The 22,620-nt window shown below is 47.8% G+C and overlaps 2 protein-coding genes across 2 annotated transcripts in view; one reads left to right on the top strand and one right to left on the bottom strand.

The window, feature by feature from the left end:
- The first annotated feature begins 3,014 nt into the window (after positions 1-3,014).
- Positions 3,015-22,620, top strand: part of LOC128268524 (BTB/POZ domain-containing protein Tiwaz) — a 53,606-nt gene continuing 34,000 nt past the window's right edge. Inside the window, exon 1 of the mRNA XM_053005646.1 lies at positions 3,015-3,132. The gene's annotated coding sequence lies outside the window, so the exon portion shown is untranslated. The remainder of the gene's footprint in view (positions 3,133-22,620) is intronic.
- LOC128278981 (insulin-like growth factor-binding protein complex acid labile subunit) lies at positions 4,088-5,914 on the bottom strand. Its single transcript, XM_053017704.1, has one exon. It carries the CDS (start codon positions 5,912-5,914, stop codon positions 4,157-4,159), a length of 1,758 nt encoding a protein of 585 aa, XP_052873664.1. The 3' UTR covers positions 4,088-4,156.

Below are 22,620 nucleotides of genomic sequence, written 5' to 3'. Positions count from 1 at the left end.
TGGTGGCGGCCGTGAACGAGAGCAAGAGAGATAGCAACAGCGCGTTCCGTACCGAGAGAAGAATATACACTTTATACTTATATATTTATTTTATAAGCGCCTCGAGGACGAACCGGGCGAATGAATTTCCACGAGCCACGGTGATAGGCGGCCACGGAGGGCGGCGCTGGAGGCAGGCAGGGGATGTACGATACAACCGGGGACTGTTGCTGGCCCGCGGCTACAAACCCGACCAGCACACATACACACACACACACACACACCCATCGGTTCCACGCGGCCAGCGAGAGCAGCGGAATATAATATACGGTCGAGCCCTGCGGCCATCGAGCAGCCCGCGGCCAACAAACTCGTACCACGGCGGCGAACGGAGTTCGTGGCCGGCAGATGGCCGGCGGCGGCGGCCCTCCTCGCTCTCTCTCTCCTGTGCCCGTGTCACCCGGTCCTCACTCCGTGGCCAAAGCGTAGCCCGCGGCTAACTGGTTTCGTGGACGGTTTTTCTCGCCGCCCGATCGCCTTTCGCCCGATTCAGCCCCGAAAATGAGGCTCCGCGTTGTCCGCCACGGTACGGCACACACGGTGCGGGAAGGTGGACGGGCGGACGGGCGAGGGATGCCCCGGGCCCGGGACGATCATCGTTGCCGCCGTCCGGCATTCGGTCGCTACGGACGGGGACCAAACACACAGTGTGGGTCAAGTGTAACGACGCGTTTCGATTGGCAGCATGTAAAAGAACTCAATATAAGCATAGTTTAAATAAAAGAATTCCGCTTATTCGGTTGTGCTACTTCCACAGCTTAATGATGACCGAACAACACAATTATGAGAAACATTATTAAATTATTATACAGGGTGTTCCACCACGACCCATACTATTGAAATGTTAAACAACTCCGCCATTTTCCAGACTATTTTGACAAATCAATCAAATTCTGAACCTTCAATCTATGCCGTCTTAATCATAGATTAATTTACCGTAAAACAGTGGACTGAAATAGTAGCACAATACATTGAAAAAATAATCGTTCAACTTTGAAAACTATAAAAACTGTGCGTGCTTATTGTTGCCGAACTTCTTCTAACTTCTTTCTGTGGGCCTTTTTGAAGAGTAAGGTTTATGCCAGCCAACCGAAGACGTTCACCTATAACAGCGGAAATTGCTGCTATTACGTTGTCTATTACCGAAATGTTGTCAAATACAGGGTGGTCCATTTGGCGCTCTTTTTTTGAACTTCCAATTACTTGGTGTTTAAGACATCAAACTTAATTCTGCAAATTGTAATCATTTTGTATACACTTTGAAATTTACGAAATGATACGTTTTACGTTTGAAGAAAGCTGGGAAATATAAAAAATTTATTTCCAAAGTGGTAGGACGTCAAATCATTCGTCAAAAGCACATTTCATTGAAGCTCATTTTCACCTCGGTGGCTATGTTAATAAGCAGTATTGCGGTTTGGAAAACCCATAAATCGTGCAAGAGAATCCAATGCATCCACAATAAGGGACTGTTTGGTGCGGATTTTGGCTGTTTGGTTTTTCGGTGAAATTGAAGCTGAGAACTTGGACGACGTTTGGTTTCAACAGGGCGGCGCTACGTGCCATATAGCGTCAGCCAAAATCGATATTTATGTTATGTGAACAAACCAGCAACTATTGACAACCTCCAGAACTAAATTCAAGTTGCTATTGCCAAAATACTCAAACGTAACGTACTCAAACGTAACGTACCTAAACGAAAAACGTACTCAAAAATAGGTCGACCGAATGGGCCACTGCCAAACCAATTGTGGTAGATATTTGACCAAAATTGTTTTACATAAGTAAAAATTTAAGAATCAACCTTTCAAATAAAAGTTCAAGCATCGAAAAGTATCAAGCCGTTTTTATTTTAAAACCAAATGGAAAAAAGAATTCGGGGTGGGCCACCCTGTACAATGAAAAATGCACAAAAACAATGAAAAATGCCCGCCTTTTGTGTGTCTAATGGAGGTGGTCATTTAATCTATATTGTATTGTGGGTGTATTATTAACAAAACGGCATTCTATACTCTAAATAAATCTTGTTCGTTTATCAAAATCAACTGACAAAGAGCGGAGCTATTTAACTTTTAAATAATATGGGTCGTGATGAAACACCCTGTACATTATTTACTTCACTACAGAAAAGTGTACCGCATTTTGGATTACATTTTAGGGCAACTTTTTAAATTTAATGTAGACGGCACGAAATTAACGCCAAAGCTAAATGGCGAACAATTTATCACTAATCAATTAATCGTTGACCCCCAGCGCGCGCGTGGACGGCCTCTTTTGCCACGATCGGTGGGAAAAGAATCGTGGAAACGATCGACAGAGAGAGAGAAAGGACAAGAGAATGAGCCCTAATGATACTTTTATTACCCCTTTCTAAGCACCTCGTAAACCAAACGGCGCGTGCGAGCGAAAGAGCACGCCCGAGAGGGACGCAAATGCTGCTGCACTTGGCTTCGAGGATTACCCGCACAGAGAGTTCTAATCACCAGGACCGCCAGGACCGCTGTGTGTGTGAGAGAGAGAAAGAGTGCATTTGTTATGAGAGCGAGGGCGAGAGTGGTTCTTGAGACGTTGGTAAACAGAAAAACCCGAACCACTCTGGCAAACAGCTGATGCGAAGCCGAACCGATTCGCGAACCGGTTCGGCCGAACGAGCCGACGACGAGGGAACCGGTTCGGTCCGAACGAACGCTGTCGGCGGCTGGATTTGAATTTCGAGCCAATCGCCGTTTCAGTCGTACCAGAAACTTCGCGCGCAGTGCACAGCAGATCAGGGACCGCGAGGACCGCTAGAGAGTGTTCCGTGTCGGCGTCGTCGTCGTCGTGTTTCGTCAACAAAACCTGCCAATCGTGTGTGTGTGTGTGTTTGTCAGTGACGCAAAAGTGACCGCGGCCAGAACCTTAACGCCGAAGAGGCAGACAAACGGGCGTGGGGCGGAAGTCGACACCTGATTTAACATAACATCGTAACGCGCGGTGCGAGTGAGTGCCCCAAAACGAAGCCACCATTTTCCCGTTCGACATTTTCCACCTTTACTCCGCCGATCTGGAGCAACGGAGCAGTGCGCTCGGCCTGGAGGCCAACTGCTTAAAAAGGTAGGCACAGTCCCCATCCCGCCGCGCGGGTGTCTTTAAGCGCCGGAAAAGCGCCACCCTGTGCATTTTTTTTTTTGCCGGTTTGGACACACAGAACCCAAAAACCAAAAAAAGGCGGAAAAACATCGAACCGAAGCGAAGTTAATTATAATGTGTGTACGGGCAATAATAACCAATCGACAGATTAATTTTACGAGCGGAAATCATTTATTTATCAGCGCCATTGTGACTTCGGCGTGCGAAAGGAAAATCTCGGAAAACCCCGGCCCCGGGTGGGTGGTGGTGGCGGTGACACACACCGGTGCATCATCGCTTGACCCGCCGCAAGTTTGTTAATGTTTTTCTGTGACACACACACACGCAAGCACACAGACAGACACACGGGGGGATAATTGGGAAAATTATGATACACAGTCACCCACCCACCAAGCGGCCCCAATAATGATGCTGATAATGTTAATGAAAACTTCCCTTCCCCGAGGGGCCCGTTCCGGGAGCGTGACGCGACGAGGGAGTCCCTTCTTTTGTGTCCATTCGTCACACACACACGCACGATTTAATGTTAAAACTCCGTTCAATTATGTTTTTCCGGCATCCGGCAGTTTATTTATTTAAGGTTGGTAAATTCTTAAAGCATAAAAGGGTGTCAAAAAGGTTTGACAATCGTCAAAACGTCAAATCGTTTGACGGTCCGACGATCGCGTGTCTGATAACGCCTGATAACGATCTGTTATCGGGCGTTACGTTATTAGATGAAACGCGTGTAACGGTTCGTCTCGCTCGCGCCGGATTGAAGGAACGTTCTTGTTGTGACAAGCGACTCGCGCGCGAACGGACGCGATTTTAGCAGAGAAATAATAAAAGTTTAATACGAACAAAAAGGAGCTTAAAATATCGGTTTGGCGCTGGCGCTGTTACGCCGTTGTCGTAACGCAAGGGTTGACGAATGGGGGGGCCGAAAAAGCACTTGGCACTTATCCCTTAGAGGCCCGTCGGCGAGCAATCTATCCTCACCTTAGCTTCCTCAGAACTCTCCGTGGAGTTCGGTTTGGATCGAGGCGCCCTGCTCGCGGCGGAAGATGATCATACGATCGACCGCCCGGCGCACGTTCGCGTTGTGCTGCACCCAGAGCAGGAAGCCCACGTTGATGATCAGGATGACGGAGAGGATGAGCAGGATGAAGACCTGGAAGCTGTACGCGTGCAACGCTTCCGACCCCGAGTCTCGGCCGTTTGCAGGCGCCGCTGCCGCCGCCAACCGGTCCATGCGCTCCCAGGACGTGCGGTTTAGCTGGAGGATCATCTCCAGTAACTGCTGACCGTTGCTGGCGACACCATCAACACTCGCCGTTACCGTCGTCGGTGCCTCCGGTGGTTCCTGCAAACGATCGTCGGTTTCGTTGACAGAATGAAGCACCGGCCGGAAGAGGGGCAACCGGGTGGCGGCCGAACTTTGACAGTAGATGCCCCGCACGTTCGGGAGATGCAGCACGGTACCGTACGCCTTCGATGGTTCGATGCTAATACCGCGCCGCTTGCAGTAGCGCATCAGCTCGATCAGATACGAGCAGTTCCAGTGGTTGGCGAACAGGCCCAGGTGCTGGAGCACCGGAAACAGATCGCCGAGCTGGGCGTAATCGAGGTCCGTTAGGCGGTTTCCGTCCAGGAACAGCTGCTGCAGATCCGGGGCGGCCGTCAGCACGCTGACGTCGAACGTGCGCAGCCGATTGAACGACACGTCGAGCCAGTTGAGGGACGTCTGCTGCGAGAACAGCCCGTACTCGAGGTGCGTCAGGTTGGTCGCTTCCAGGTTGAGCACCACGAGGCTCCGAAGGGATAGGAACGTGGTCAGTGGCAGTGCGCCGAGCTCGTTGAAGGACGCATCGAGTGACACCAGCTGCGTCAGGTCGGTCACGTTCACGATGCTGGCCAGCCGATTGTGGGAGATGTTTAGGTGCCGCACGGTATACGCATGACCCGCCGGATGTCCGATCGTGGTCAGGTTATTGTCCGACGCGTCCACGACCATCGTTTCGGCCGGAAGCGTGAAGCTGCGCAGTTGATTGCCGCGCACGCTCAGCGTCCCGATCACGCCCAGACCTAGGGCGGCCGGGTCCAAACCCGTCAGCCGGTTGTGGCTGAGATCGAGCGAGGTCAGGTAGTTCTCGCGCAACACTCCACGCCCAAGGACCGTCAGTCGGTTGTGGTGTAAGAGTAGCACCGCTAGGGCTTTCAGCGAGGCGAACAGATCGTCGGCCAACGACTCCAGCAGGTTGTGGCTTAGGTCCAGCTCGGTGACACCGGGGAGCCCACCGAACGCCTGCTCCTTTACCTCCTTCAGCCGGTTGTGGGATGCGTTTAGCGAGAGTAACCGCTCCGCACCCATAAACACCAGATTGCCAAGGCTCGTCAGCCCGTTGCCGCTGACCGAGAGGCGCTGCAGTTGCTTCGCGTGCTCGAACGTGTACCGGTTGATGTTCTCCAGCCCGGTGGCCTCGAAGCTAATCTCCTGCATCTCGGGAAACGCCCCGAACAGGGCCCGTGGCACTTCCGTCAGGTTCGACTGGAAAAACTCGAAGCGGTACGGGCGCGGATAGTCCGAAACGAAGTCTACGTCCTCGGCGAAGTGTACGATCGTCACGTTAAACAGGGCACAGTACCGCACTTCATACTTCTCGCTCTCGTAGTGATCGCACTGATAGATGATCCCGTTGGCTGTCCTCGCGATCAGGGCGAGCACCAGTAGCACCAGAGGGCTGCAAAAGAACCTGAGCAACTGCATTTCCTTGCTACTCGATCAACGGCCGGACTGTGACTGACACTGCCGCAGGAGGAAGTAGACAGTGTTGTCGACAGCAGCGGGCGACTATTTCTTATCAAAATTCGCGCCAATGCGGAACCGAACCGGGTGTTCCTTACGGGTGTTGTGTCTAGCAGTTTGCCCCACATACGATGCGGAAGGACCACAAACACACACACACACACGGGGCACGTCGATCACGTTGATCGCCAGGGTGTTGTGTAACCAATCAGCTGAGGCCCAATCTGGACCGGCGATCAGTGTAGTCGCAAGACGGTCGGGCTCGCGCCGAAGAAGGGAGTGAACTTGAAACACTAAAGGAGACCGTGCTGGGGTGTGTGTGTGTGTGAGGGTGCGATAAGGGTGTTTGGCACTTTGTGCAACGATGCAGCTAATGGCACTGCACGCTGTTTGCAAATAGGGGAGCCAAGGGAGCCCAAGGGAAGCAGCGAAGAAAAGGAAACGCCACCGGCATCGGGCTGCATCCGTGATAAGAAAAGGGTTCGACTGTTTAGGAAACAGTCACAGAAAGTTCGTTTTTATTTTATCAACATTATTTCTTATTTGAATTGGAGCATAACCGAGCATAATTTAACGCATTTTAAGCAAAAAGATGGTCTTTAAAATGCGTTTGAATCTTTCGAATAGTTTTTTGTTCTTCATGTTTCAAAAGCGAAATTTTGGGGACTTGATTTCGATTCCAGGTCTAATCGTTTGACTCTGAGTGTTCATGAAGTTGATTTCCTCCTTCCTTCTTTCCAATTCCTGAAGTTCCTTCCATATTTCCTATCAATATTAATATCAGCAACACATGTTACATCAACAGTGTTTACGGATCTGTAAACATTGTGGACCAACACATCAGTCAACGGTTCTCGATTTTGAGACTGAAACAGTCCTCCGTTGCTTGGTTAATGACGATCTCTATTGTGATCGCTGTTCAATAAGTTCGTACCCTTAGTAAGAAAAATAATTTTTTTAAATTTGAAATACATTTTATCATTCAATAACCTTTAATATTCAGCCTTGTACTAAATCTCTTTCAGTCATTCGACGATTTTCCAATACGATATCGTCTATTTTTTCTCCGATTTCATGTGTTGTGTCTGTTTCTGAGCGTCTTTAACGATCGTCCCTTAGGGCTTTGATCGTCTTTCAGGCTTGTACGACCATGTTTAAGTTCAGAAATGCACACATTGAAGGCGAAGAATCCTTTTACACATTCAACATTCTTTCATAAATTTCCTTTGCTTTTAAACGTTCTAAAACTAAACATTCAATCACTGCACGATATTTCCTTTTTTCCGTTGTGAAAACTATTGTGGCACGTCGATACTAAATGACTTGTAACCAAAGAATGAACTGATCGATTGAAATGAAACTTCACATACGTGCATATGAAGGGTGTACAAACGTAACAAAATAAATTTAGACTAGCAGCAGCGGCCTCTGTTTAGCTACGGTTGAATACGTAGCTACGAACTTATTGAACAGCCCAGTATGTTGCCTTAATTGTCAATTTGGTCCTCAATTCGTGGACAAATTTTTGGACTTTGGAGATAATGAATACGCTTACTTTTAATATCTTCGTGGAGCTCAAGATTTTATTTATCTTCATATCACGCTCGTTAAAATCATTAAGCATTTAGAATATGAATGACGAACCCGAGTGTCCTGAATATATGGCACCTTCTCACATTACATTCAGGACATTCGGGCGGCATTGGCCTACCAAAAAGCTCCAACCAACCAAGGGATTAAACAGAATTGACACGGAAATGGATTGATTTTCGACAGGATACTAGTATTTCTATAAATCGGCTCAGGAAAATTACAAACTTTGTCCTGAGCTTACCACCTCAACTCAAAGTTTTTCTATTGTCTTGTTGCCCATACTGTGGCCAATATTTTCTACATCACATTTTGAGCAACCAATCTGCAAGGAGAGAGCTTCTGAAGCACTGCATTTATTTCATAAAATTAATTTAATGATTATTAAATTAATTGAAATAATTGAATTAAACTATTACTTTAACCAACAAGGAAGCCAATCTCTAATTGATCCTTTCTACCCCATTTCGGTACATTTGGGTTCAAGGTTCGAACCGCGCTAGAAATCGTTGTAGCGTTTATAACTACTTCCGGCTGAAGTCACTACACCGGGTATTATCGTTTCGCCCGGGTCCGGGTTTTCCGAAAAGGAAAAGTTCACTCGCAAGCCTGAGCACACGAAATAATGAGCCTTTGACACGTCTCGGGCTGCCAATACGCGCCGCACCTAACGTCGATCCTTGTGGACACATCCTGTCCGAATGTCCTGCGTCGGCCCCGTGACAACGTTCGATCGCTTATCGCCTTCGCGCATTCCTTCGAGCTGGATGCATCGAACTTCTCTCTCCCTTTTTTTTCTCTAGCTCTCTCTCTCTCTCTCTACGTGAAGTCCGCGAGGTCCTTCCACGTGCAGGAGGCGTTGCGTTTTACGCCCGCAGGACGATTTCGGGGAGACGAATTTCGAAACGCCAGAAATGAAAAGTGCCTCCAGGCAGGGTGGCCCCAAACGGACCCGAACCGTCGTTGTTTTCCTTCTTTCGAGTCCCTGCCCCGCCACACACACACACACAGCGTCTATCTGTCTCTCTTACTCCCGAGCGGACGAGTTCGATTTGAATGTCCACAAAGGGCCGGGCCGGGGACACCGGCGGACGGACGGATTGCCGGTGCGCGCGGTGTTTATCCTTCGTTTCGTTTGCTGGGGCCTTCATCCTGGGGTGCCCCGGGAGGATGGGAGGTCCTCGGCCATCAGCCACCAGCAGGAAGGAAGGATGGAGGATGGCGCGCATAATGCGTCCGGAGCGCCGTAGGCGGCCGCTGAAGAAGGGACCCGAACACAACGAAAATAAAAAATTGAGCCTCACCAAACATGAGGGGTGGTTGGGTTGGGTGCGGGGTCCTAGGGCGGTCCTGGCCGCCGTCAATTCGCGATCCGCCGGACCCCCGTTTCTCCGTTTCTCGCAATCCAGGAACCTTTGGCGATTCCGTGGACGACGGCCAAGGATGCTCGGTGCGCGGGACACACACAAACACACGCACGTAGACATCTGTTTTCCTTCTTCTTCTTTCGCGTTGTTTTCTCAACCCCCGAGTTCCTTGTTGCGTCCGCAACGCGAGCGATGCGTATCGCTCGCGTAATTCATTCGATTAGGTTAGGAAATCGGTGTCCGTTTAGGTGGGGTGGATCAAGGTGCTGCCAAGGTGATAGTTGCGGACCGTGGGTTAAGGTGGTGTTAAGTGCCGATTAACACACACACACACACACCCGACATTGCGGGGTGTTTTTATGTGCCCATTTTCCCATCGCCATCGCTAATTAACGATGGGTCCGTGCCTCTTGCACCTTTGCTTTGACGGTTCTTCTAATGATTTAGCCAGTTTCGGCGTTTCGGATGTTTGTTTTAAGCCGGCTTCCGTTTCGGTTCCGACCGTCGGCCACCGGAGCTCCGCTTTCTGATCGCTTTTGGCCACTTTCGTTTCCCGGTGTGGTACTTTCTTCTCTCCAGAACCTTTTTCGGCGCGTTTCGCGCGAAGCCACCGCTCGCTTCAACCGGCGTGCCACGCGGTCCCTCGGTCGGTTGGGATCGGCATTTTTCGCCATTTTTTGAATTCCTGTCCCAAGCCGGCGGCGGGTGAATGTCTTACGCCGGGTGCCTTAGTTTTCAGGTTAGTTCTTTATTATTTTTTCAACTTTTTGTGTTTTTATTTTTTGAATTTTGTTCGTTGCTCCATCATTTTCCTTATTTTCGGCCCCAATACCCACGGGTGAAATTTTGCAAGCCCCGCACCGAGACCGAGACCCCACCCGTACCCACCCCTCCCGAGGCGCGGGGCACATGTGCCCGCGGTCGGTGAGGGACTTCCAGTTGGGCCCTTCACTTCTACCGACCAGGGGAATCGTCGGGCGCAGGCACCGTGAGGAAAGGGAAGACATCCTTTTCGCTTGGTGGTTCGACCATTTTTTGCTCCCTGCGCTCCACCGTGCACCGGTTTCGGTCCGGCCCCCCCGGTCGATGTTGGGATGAAAACAGGACACCCGCCGGCTACGACCGGCCGGCGAAGAAAAAGCCTCCAGAAGCGCCCGACGAACGCGCGATGCTGTCGTTTTTGGTTCGAAGCAATCACACACACACACACACACACACCAACTGAGGGCCACGGCACTGCCGAGTCACAAGGAGTTCGTTTCCTGCCCAAGGGGTCCTCACAGAGCTGCAGCGCGAGACCCGGCGAGCGAGACGGGAAGCGAAGCGAAGTGGAAAAGTTTTCTCTTTTCCCCTCACCCTCGTTCTCTCTCCCTCTCGCACTCTTTTGCTTTCGATTCCGGTCGCCGGTGGTCGCCCGGCCCGGCCCGGCCCGGCGAATTCCGTCGTTGTCAAATGGTGCAGTATGTTTGGGATCGAGAACCGCCGCAGGACACGGCCGGCAATTGTGAGCCGAGTCCTCTCGGAATTCGCCGCGAAACTCGTGGCCACCGCGCCCCACCCAGCGAAAGGAAGGGCGTGCGGGCGAGCGAGCGAGCGGGAGACTCACAAGGCCGCAAGGCAATAAACCGGGCGCAAGGAAAAGACGGAATGGCCGGGTCGAGCCGGTGGGGCACACGACGGCCCCATAGCTAAAACTCCTTTTTTTCGCTCCATTTTATTTTGTAATTTTGTTGTTGTTTTTTTTGCTCTTCCCGTACTCCAGAGGGCGGCCACTCGGGCGGGCGATACGTACTCCTTGCCGGGTTTTGCTCGCGGCGTCCGCGAGGCGAGTTTTGTGGATCACCCGGTTTTGAAGCACTCGGTTTTTCGGGGGTTTGCAGAATTTCTTTTATGACTCAAATTAACATGTCATTCAACGGTCCGCAGGTTTTGCATGATTTATTTACTGTGCAGCGTAGTGTTATTTATGTTTCCAAACTCCACCGACTCGGCAATGGTCTGAGGATCGGTTCTCTCTCTACGATCACCTGGTGGGTACTTTCTGCGATTGCAACCTAACAAAGCACATGGGCTGCAATGTCTTGGGCCTAACACATCGATGGCGCTAGTTTTATTGCATTCGCTGCTTTTTTTCACTTAGTACTAACATTCAAAAGAAAGCTGTTAAATTTTCATGCTATTCATTTTCATAATATTACTTTTGTTATTTTCAAAACAATGGATCAAATTAAATTTCGTGTTTAAAATTTAGACTGCTTCTTGATGGGAAAAAGTACCGTTCAAACGATGCAATTGCTTGATAATCTTTTGTAATAATCGATAGTAAGTTGAAACCATGTTGAATGTTCATGTTGAAAGCAAATGTAATGGACATTTTGACTCTCTATTTTGTCAAGTTGCTTACAAAATTGTGATTGTCTACAATCGATCAATCATCTCCTTAAGGATTAAACTGATTTCATTATTTACCGTGAGACACTGAACCAGATTTTACGTACGATCAACTCCTTCTTTTTTAAGCCCGTTAGTTTTTTTCATTTTATTCCCGAATTAACATAACCTAAAAGACCGTAGAATTGACAGAGATGCCCGTCGGTGGTTGACTGTATATAAATAGCTCGAAAAGGAAGTTTTTCATTGATTTCACAAAACTTTTTTCTTTATTAATTCGGTACAGAAACCGAAATGTCGATTGTCCTGGATGAGGCTGATGTAGTGGCATTTCCTATTCAACAGTTATTGTTGTAGAGTTAATCGATTATTGGAATTTCTACAAATCTGTGGTCCTTTGTTTGAAAATCGTGTCATATTAAGTGTCATTAAACATTTCATTTATTTAATGTTTTTCAATTCACTCATGCATTTTAACTTATAATTCTATATTCTGCTATTTGAAGACAACCTACCTAATTAGTGTCTGCAAAATTTACCGACAGAATTAATTGTTGTCAACATAGTCTCAGGAAGTTCTGCTTAAAGCAAACCTCTTATATGCTTAAATATTTGTAACACATTGAGTCTACCATGCTCGAAAAATAAAAGATGTGCATGAGTTAAGAATGTTGAACAATTTACGTGGAACTAAATTTCAATAAAGATCCAACTTTTGGCCATAGGCTGTTACACTAGCCTTAAAAGTAACACAATCAATCGTAGCGCGCTGAGTTACTTTTCTTCGCAATTTTCGACCCGAGAGCATTCATTAACAAATGGCCACCTTTTACTAGGCATTAGGCCATTTAAAGCACTCCGTGAACGCGAGGAGCCCTTTTTAACGACGCCCGGCACAATGTGGTGTGTGTCCGACCGACGAGAGCGTCCACCGTTAATGACCGGAGCAAGTGACCAACTTTTTCTCTGAAACTGCTCTCGCCGTTGCTGGCAACGTGTTTTTTTTTGTGCTTCTTGTCTCGCTTCGCGGAATAGCATGACACCACGTGGATACCGGTGGTCAGCAGCGAGAGATTGCATGTTTTGCATATCAAAATCGGCCCCCGAGGCCGATCGGTGCGCCGTCGCTCGGTTGCGCCGTCCGTCCGAGGACGGACGCCATTCCATTCCGGGGGCCGGGACTCGCCCCGGGGCCGTACGCCTCAACGCGACGCGACTTGCTGGCTTACAAAATCGTCAAGCTAATCAGGTTGGCAGCTGGGAGCGCGACTCCGCGGCCGAAGATGGAGCCGACGATAATGCGGCCCCCGGATGCGGACGGATGCAGCGCAGATGACCGCGCGCCGGCCGGACTTTGCGGCTAAGCGATTACGATCGGCCGAGTGCGAACCGCGTTTCGTGGAGTGCGCGAGCGTCGAAAAGAGCGTCGAAGAAGCAAACAAATCATTTGCCGGGGCTAGAGAAGGCCGCCCGAGGCCACGCCGCTGCAGCTGCAAGTTGCAAGTTGCACCTTTCGCGAATGATGCACGCTCCACGCTGCGGAAGCGCGGAATGGCAATTAATGCAATGCTCGCCGGCAAACGGCAGCCGCCGGCCGCAGGACGCTTCGTATGCAGCGAGTGAAACGAGTGTCACGAAAGCACACACACACACATCGGCACACTCAGCATCACGCACCCATAATTCATTGGCCCGCGCGTCGGAGTGTCGGAACCCGCACGATAAGGGCAGCGCAAGAAAGCCCTGGTTGGCCGATGCGCGAGGGCTGGAAAACAGTAATCGCAATTAAAAAGTAATTAAGACATCTTCCTGACTTAATTACAAAGTTGTAACAATCGAGTGATGGCGAGTATTTTTACTGCCTTATTTCGAGTCCGCGCGGGGTGCAGCGAGCTGCATCTCTGCAGCTCGTTAGCGAAGCGGGATGCAAAAACAAACCGACCAAACGGGTTGCACGGGGCAGAAAGAGGGAGGACATCACTGGGTGCGGGGAAATCGGTTTAATTAGCGATGACCACGTTCGGGATAACAGAATTGTGGTTGTGTGCGGCACTCATTCATTCATTCATCCATTTATGATCCCCGCTGCAACATCGCCCCGCAAGTCAGCCCAGCATCCGTGCAGCACGCGGATAGGTTACAGGGCCATTACGAAGGCCCTGCCTACCTTTGGCGCGATAGGCCAGGCCACACCAGGGAAGATTAACGGACGTAACGGAGTGCAAAACCGAGAGGCATAAAAATGAAAATCGTTGCAAAGGACCAGGACCGGCGCGGGCATAAATTATGTCACAATTGTTTTGAGGTTCGCACACCACAACAACCAATAGAGTTCCAGAGGAAGGATTGGTCGGCCTCAAGGAAGCATAATAATTTTTCAAAAACAAACCCAAAGCTTCAAAGAATGACGAATGACATAAATTAACGCTTATAAGGCACACTGCCTTTGGATGGCTTTAAACATGTTAAAATTCACTCCTGATAATATTTTAAGAAACATGCTAGTTACTTTACTGCCAGACAGTTACTCACTAAAATTTCAGCCCATCCTGACGCGTAGTATTTGTGTAACAGTCGTTTGAAAGAATTGATGTCAATTAAAATTGAATTCAAGTATCGAGGTGTCGTTAAATATTAATTTGTCAAAGGCAATACTTCTACGTAAATCAAAGAAGAGATGAGTTCTGTGTACCGGGACTCTGTGGTATCTTTTATCAGTGTAAAATTGGGAAGCTAAGTTTAAACGTGGCTGTAAGAGCTTGGTAGACGATGATAGTTCGGGACGTCCAAAAACTGCAACTAGCGGCGAAAACATCGCCAAAGTTCACTAAATAGTGCTAGATAACTACCGAATTAAGTTGTGGAGATAGCAGATCTTATGAGCATTAAAAACGTGTTTATCACATATCAAATCAAAATCAAATATTTAACGCTCTGTTACCATAATACCACCTGTTACCTGTTAATGGTGCCCAAAAAGTTTCGATCGGTCTTGTCTGAAGACAATTTGGTTGTCAAATTTGCAATAAGTTTCATCGTCCATGATGACGCAAACTTGTCTGTCACGAAGCAATTGATCATAAAATTTACGGGCTCTTGGTTTAACGGATGCAGTTTGTTTTGCACTCCGTTTCGGTTTTTTCTGCTTCTTGATCTTATTATTATCTTCTTGATCTTATTCTAATCTTATTTTGGCAAGATAAACGGTACTCACAGTTAATCTCACCTAAAAAGGTGGCTAAAAGCCACTTCTCGGACGGAGGCACTTTTCTTGCTGGCGTAAACACACATGACTTTTTGGTCCAAAATTTTATCCACCGGACCCGCTTTCCACCCAGATTTTATCCTGAAAGCTGCTTTCTTCTTTAAATTTTATTATTGCGTTTCGAACCGCTCCAATGCTTATTTTTCTCTGTTTTGTTAACTGATTCAGTGAAATGTTGGAAATAGTGCACCATTTGTGCAAAATTTGTTTGCGCTCCTCGGGAGAAATGCTTCGCATTTTCACAATAGTTAAGGAAACCACACTTTAACAGAGGAAATTGACACTTTAAACGTCACGTGGAGTGAGTTGTGATCGGTCAAAATCATGCTTAGACATAATGAAACAGTCTATAGACATGAGAAAGCTGTCCGCGCGTTGGCTGCCGCGTCTGCTTACGTTAGACCAAGGACGTGTTCTCACACCGCAGCGGTTGCACTGGCCAAAATCTACGAATTAAACTTTGAACCGCTTGATTATCCGCCTTATTCACCAGATCTAGCCCCAAGCAACTTCTTTTTGATCCCTCATCTGAATAATTCGCTTGGAGTTGCTTTATCAGGACAATCCTTCATTTGTCAGTGCTACTATTTTAATGTTGAGGTCGCAAATACATCAGTCATACCCACATCATTTGGATTGATTGAAATTAGTATCATCTGCTCTTTTTCAATTCATGTCTAACCTCTGTTGGAACTTAACATCGTTTGATCGTTAATAGTTTGATTAAAACATTTTCTAAGAGCTCAGAACAATTAAACCAACCAAATTGTGCCTCTAATGCATCCAACAAATCAAACATGCGCTTCGCTAATTTGTTCAACTTTCTCTCAACGTGGTACTTAACTTTAGCACTGATCTCTCTACGGTCAGCCCCAGTTCCTAGGTTTAAACAGTTCTCTGAACTTTCGACCAACATTTTGCAAAACCCAATGCGATCGATCGAAACTTTCTCCCATCGTCTGGCTCACTTTCGAGACCGCCTCGGATTGCCTCGCATAACGTCGAGTCCTTGCCGAGCCACAAATCGAAGCTTCGAGCTTTTGAATTACCGAAATTTGTTGCCCAACTAGAATCAATAGCGCGCGCCTGGCTCTTCGGCCCAAAATCCCCGGACCAGAAAAATACACCCAAACACAGTTCATTTTCGATAGCAAATAATTATTTCCACATCGCCGCACGCATCACGGCCACAGATCGAATAAAATGTGCTCCGGCCCGCAGGAGCCCGCACTTCGCAGTCGGAGGCCAGTCGGGGGTCGGTCGAGTGGAAAACACGGTGCGTTGTGCCCCGTTTAAAATTCACACTTCATTGTGCACGCAAAAGGGCAACCGGCCAGCCCAGCGCAGCCGAATGCCGAATGCCGAATGCAGTTTGTGGTGCAGTTTGTTTGATGTTTCGCACGTTGGCCACAGCGAGGGCTTTGAGGCCGGGGCCGCCGACGTCAAAAGAGTCAAAATCAGGAGTGCATCGAACCGATTGAACCTGCTTTCTGGCTGCCCGTCTGGCGCCTTCTGGTTGGCTTCCTTCAGGTACAGGCGGTCAGGGACCAAGATTGGAGCCGTGGCTACTTATCGGCGCCCCCGCGGAAACGGCTCCGGAAGGACCCATAAATTTGGAGCCCTATTTTTCGGTGCTTGGTGAACAGGGGTTGAGAGATTTATCTCATAACTTCTCTTGTTGCATCCCGTTGTGTGTTTACTTTACACATTGTTTCCCCGATTTTTTTTTCGCCTCCTCCGAACTCGCCGGTTCATGGCGCAATTTATCGTTCGGCTTCCGTCACCTATCGCCCTCGGTGGAGCGGTAAATAAACACGCCAGCCGCCAGGAGCCGGGCTGACATAAATCGAAAAACTTTCGCAAAACGGCTCATAAATCTTGCCCTTCGATGGTGCAAACGCTGGGCCCGTCGCTCCAGATCCGGTAGCCGGTGTACCGTGGCTGCAACTGCACCGAGAGCGGAAGCGGTGCATTCTCTGGTGTCGAAAGCGGAGCGGGCAAGGAACAGGAGTCCGCCAACTGCTTAGTTTGCCGGGAAAAGGGTCCGGGCGTAAGTGGAGTCGTCTAGCGGATCCGCAAACGACCGATGGCTTATCATCGCCGGCGATGCTCTCGAATGGGCGTTCGTTCGTGTTTGATGAGCGACTCCGCCGCAGACCCAGCCAACATCGGCGCTTCTGATTACCAAGACGGCCGGCCTGCCGGTCGGGGTTGGACTGTGATTGCACACCCCGTTGGAGATGATGGCTGCCCGTTGATAGGCGCCCCGATAGGCGCCTTCTCGAGGCGCGTCCTCGACGCAGGAAGGGCGGACCGGCGGACGGCGGGCCGGTTATGATTGCAACCCACCCGGGCGGCTCGATATCGGACCGGGGTACCGGGAAGGGGGGCTGGTGCTTAATAGTCAATATTAGCTGAACCATATGCACATCGGCTAACTGACAGCAATTTGGTCGACAGGTTTCTGATCGGCCCGGCCCGATACCCGGGCAGGGCACAGATCGAGGAATTCTTATGATTTTCCACCTCATTATGCTTTCGCCGCCGGACTATGCCGTCTGGGCCACGGAGCGATTCCAGCCTAATCCGGTTCCACAATCTGCCTCGCTGCATCTTGCTGCCTGTCGGAAAGGGGGAGAGAGATTCTATTTTCCTCGGGTCGGTGATCCAGACGGTGTCGTTTGGTGCCATTCTTCGGTTACGGTAAGCAGTGTAAGCCTTATCAAAATGGAAAAAGGGCTGTAACATTACAGAAAAAGGTGTGCAAAGTTTTATTTAACTCTTTTACGCATTAGCCGTGTCGGAATCGGTTAAACCGTTTCACCGATAAGATAACCAATTTTAGTTAGCTGGCCTGATAGATAGACGAAACCGTAAAAAGGCTTATTAATATGCCTTTTTTATATTTTTTGTTGAATTTTCGCACAGCGATCCAAACACTAGGTTGTTCAATAAGTTTTTTGCGGGTCGATAAGAAGGACACATTTTTATGGTTTGAAACACACTTTATTATGCAATATGACTCTCCTGAACATACACTTGTTTAAAGGAGACTCCAATTTATAAATGCCATCCCTGTAGTGAAAAAACTGGAACGTCTTCAAAATACGCCTCCGCAGCTATTATGACGTCATCGTTTGATAAAAACCGCTATTCACGCATGTTTTTTTTAGGTTTGAAAACAGATGAAAGTCGCTAGTGGCCAAATCTGCTGAATACGGTGGATACGCCAACAATTCGAACTTTAACTCAAGGATTCACGGAAAAATCACGAAATTTCTCCTTCAGCTGGTCTAAAAAGTTACAACAATAATAGAAATTTATTGTTTTACCAGTTTGCAATTCGCTAACAAAATACCATTCGCATCTTAAAAAACTGATGCTAACACCGTTTTGGACGATTTCTGGACATGAACTAGTTTCGGAGCCGAAGAACCAGGTTCATACCACTTTTTAGCCACTTGTTTTGATTCAGGATCATAGTGATGGACCCAGGTCTCATTTACAGTGATGATTCAATGCACAAAATCAACATTATCCTATCGAAAACACTCTAAATGTTGCCGAGAATCTTGCATTCGAATGCGTTTTGTTACATTTTTAGCGTATGCGGCACCCATTTTGCTAAGAGCATTCTGGAACACAAAACTTCAGTCAAAATATTGGTTATACTGCTCAATAAATGGGCTATGCCTTGTACTAAATCTCTATCTATCGAATCACTTCGATGATTTTCCAATACGATATCCTTTATTTTTTTACGATTTCAGGTTGTTCTGTTTTTTGACGTTTTTGACATGGATCGGCTACTACGACCACGTTTAAACTCCGAAACCCCTTTTTTAAGCCCCTAATTTAATCTATCATCATCTTTTATTAAAGTTGAAGAGTCCTTATTGAAGAGTTGAAGAGTCGTTTAACACTCGTTCATAATTTTACTTTCCTCTTAAACCTTTAAAAAATAGAAAGTCAATCAATCAAATCAAGACTGCACGATACTTGATTTTTTTCATTGTAAAATATACTGTGACATGTCGATACTAAATGGATTGTAAAAAAAGATTAAGCGACCGATTGAAATTGAACTTCACATACGTTCATATGAAGAGTGTACTAATACAAAAAAATTAGGTTCGTAGTAGCGCTCTCTGGTATCGAGACAAAAAAACTTATTGAACAACCCAGTACTATCAACACCACAAGAAACCCCACAAATGATCATTCTCATTTTTAAGGATTGCAACGGAAAAATGGAAATTATCAAAAAACAAAGGGTTATTAGTTTTATTCTTTAAATTTAGTTCAAATAACCAAACTCTCTAAACTAAACTAAACTCTTCTTTTTAAATATTTTGAAAACCATTTTCAACATTCCTCTAAACTAGCAATAGTTTAAATAAAATTAAGGTGTTTTTGGCAGTTAAAAGTGTGATGAATAGTAAGCCGCAGAATGATTCAGAGGGTCTCGTAGTGATAACTCACGAAGGACTGTCTTCCTCTCACATGTTTGGTCTGCTTAGGGACCGATATACAAGGTAGAATGGTGAACATGCATCAAAATGAATCCATTTTCTTGCTATGAAAGCTCTCACCGTCCTTATTAGGTCAAAAAAATGGCATGCAATAAATAAAAAAGAGTGATCCCACAGCAGCATCATCATCAGCGCCTTCATCCTTGTGCCACAGGCCGCCGATCGATCCGACCATCATTCACCCGAGCCCCGATGTTTAATTATCAACAGTTCATAAATTATGCTTCGCGTCCGACCCGGGGCAGACCTATCCCAACGTAAAGCTCGCCTTCAGAACGCCGCCTCTTGTGGACACGCGCGTCCGAAGAGCAACAGGTCCGGTGTCCGCTGCGCGAAGAGGCTGTGGACAGCGAACAATAAAACAAAAAAAAACATGGCCGCCAACCACACCACCGAACGGGCCACGGGTGAACGGGTGGGCGACAGTTTTGGGGAGGCGAGGGGCCACACCACACCTTTTTCCGAAAGTCATCAATTTCCCCGGACGCCAACGCAACAGGTGTCCGGAACGTCGACGACGACGACGACGACGACGACGACGACGGAAGGCCGGTTCCGTTTCGATCTCTTATGCTTCCCCTTCTGTCTGCGTGCACGTGTGTGTGTGTGTGTGTAGTGCCAAGATTGTTTGCCAACACATGTTGCCTCGTGGCCTGGCCGGTCGGTCGATGGGTGCTAGAAAATGTCAACGGAAGCTGCACCCGAAAGGACCCGTTTTTGCTGGCGATGAGCACACCCATTATGTTGCATTTCGGAGAGATTCCCTTGCTGCCGGTTCGGTTTGGATGTAATATTTTCTGCGGACAAAACGATACTACAAAGCGCCAAGCAATGGCGAGAACGTGCTGAATAGTGATCCACCTATTCGAGTGGGAGCCTGATATCCTTTGAGGGCTGTCGCAAATTGTGTCGCAGGATGCAGCCGAAATCGATTATTTTCCTATTTGAACTGGGTCGCGCTCTCCCCACCGGAAGCGAAATGGAAAATGAGTGACAAACACACAAACAACTGTGGATGCTGGGCGTTGGAAAATGACCATTTGGGGAATGCTCGTCGTCCACTCGGCTGAGGTCCGATTGAGCGTCCATTCCTTTGGGCAACGAATAATCAAATGGAAAATAGAACGCGCCAACCTTTTGCCTTTTATACAAAAAATGTTTTTTGGTTTCATGACTTCTTCATAAATTCTTAATTCCTACGTTGCAACATTTTTGAAGGAAAAATTAAAAATTTAAATTTAAATTAAATGCAACAAATGAAAGCTTTTAAAAATTATTTTCAATGATAACAAATTTAGACATTTATAGACATAGACCTAGACAAACATTCAGAGGTTCAATCGATACCTAAGGTCATATTTGAGCAACACTGTGGAGCAATCATATTCCACCGCCGAACCGTAAAAGAATTTGTTTTTTGATTTTGAATGGCAACCGCTATCATGAACATGGCCGGACGCCATGGCGCACACCAGCATCATCATGATCTGCATGATGGCCCCAGCGCAGGCCCGACGATTAATGCCTCCAGTAAAAGGCTTTCGATTGATTGAAATATTATTGACGAACATCGCTGCAGGAGTCGCTGCTTCAGCTGTGCAGTAGCCAACCCGCAATCCGCGGCTCGAATCAAACGGTTTTCCGAAATCCCCGCCGGGCTCCGTTTATTGTATGACATTTCACGTCCTCCTACTGTCAGTGCGAACTGTCACAAGTTCCCTCTGTGTGTGGTGACCGAGATTGAGAGCCTTAATCGAGAGCCCAAAAGGAACAAACTTCAATCCCGCGTGTGTGTGGAGGACCGTTGGTACATTTTAAAACATTTTTTCACCTCGACACAAGATTGACACTCGAGAGACGGACGCCGCCGTCGGCTCGGTGTGGACGATCGGTAAGCTGTCAAAAGCCAGTCAGCCATTTTCAGGTGTACTGTGGCTCAGGCGGGCGGACTGAGTAAATAAGTGGCCCAAGTACGGGGCATCGGAAATGGCAGCAAATTCGAGCGAGTAATGCGCGGTACTAAGCGCGCGGGGGTCGAACAGGGTGAGGGCCCGTACCGGCGCGCACACACACACACACACACACAGGGAGTTAAATTATACGTAAATATAAATCCACGTCGATGCCAGAACCTGATAATGTATGGTATATTCACATTTTATCGGCCCGAGGCCCTGATGCAGGCTGCCTGGCCGCCGGCACCAGTCCGGGGACCAGTTTAATTGCATCTCTTTTCATTTCATATATTATTATTTTATGGTTAGAAGGTTTTTGTCCAGGCCCCCCACCCACCCGTGCCATCCCCTGGTTCGGTTCGCCGTCCTGCCCGGCGGGCCTTCGCAACGTACGAGGCGCTCGCTCTGGCGCTCACCTGCGCCCGAGCACAGCCCGATTCGACGCTCTGCGTGTACAAACGGCCCCCGGGACATGTGCCAGCCAGGAACCGACCCCTAGCCACCCCGCCCATCCATCCCCTCGCTCTCGCTCTCGCTTTTCATCCGGGCCCGCCACGGCCCGGCCGAAACGATTGATGTTGAAGCGCCATGGCCTGGTCCGGCCAGGCCAGTGGTGCGAAAGTTTTGTTCACGACTGTCGGTGGCCGGAACGGAACGCTGGCTGGCTGGCTGTCGCGTCTGTTTACGTTTGGCGGCCGGTGCCGGAAGTCACCATTCCGAAGTGACGAATGGCGCGGTTCTCGCAGTAAGAGCGTCGCGTGGTGTGCGCGAATCTGCGCGCCTCGCATATTCAGTGTTTTCGGCCGCCCGAAAATGGGCCGAAAAACATTGGGCCTCTATGAATTGGGTACCGGTGATTTATGTTTATGTTTGGGAAGAGAAACTTAGTGAAAATGAGATGAAATGAAAAGTCCCACCCTGTATGAGACAAACATGAATATGTTCCATGATTTGTTGGTTTCACTGCAGTGGGTTTATTGAAACGATGAAAAAAAGTATTTTGTTATCAAACAATCAACTTTAATATGCAATTTTGAAAGTGATTATAAATGAAACAGTTTAACAAAAAAACACAAATTTATTCAGCGTAAACTTGTGAGTAAATTTTTGCAAATGGCAATTCAGGACATTAAATAATTTACATTCAAAACTTGTTTAAAAGAAAATGATAATCTTTACTAAACTATTATATCAGAGATCTGTTTTAGAAAAAATGGTAATCAAAGAAACATATTATTAAACGCTTGAGTCCTTTGCAAAGAATCGTAACTTTATAAATGGACTTTTTATAGCACTTTAAATACATTCTTTAATAAAATGAACAATTAAGTATGTTTTAATTTAAACCGATCTAAGCAGAACATAAGACCCTCGGTGAAACAACGAGAACACCAATTAATGTCTGTCGTTTGCGAGATTTCAAAAAGAGCTTCATTTGTGGCCACGGGTGTACGGTACTGCCAGAGAACGGCTCCAGGGAACCCGAGAACGGTATGTCCCGAGGGGAGCATCAGAAACCGGTACACACGCTCCAACGAGCGAGAGAGAGAAAGAGAGAGCAGCGAGA

This window comes from Anopheles cruzii, chromosome 2 (assembly GCF_943734635.1).
Source record: "Anopheles cruzii chromosome 2, idAnoCruzAS_RS32_06, whole genome shotgun sequence".
Lineage (NCBI taxonomy): Eukaryota > Metazoa > Arthropoda > Insecta > Diptera > Culicidae > Anopheles > Anopheles cruzii.
Note: the sequence above shows the minus strand (reverse complement) of the source record. Positions and strands in the feature narration are given on the sequence as shown.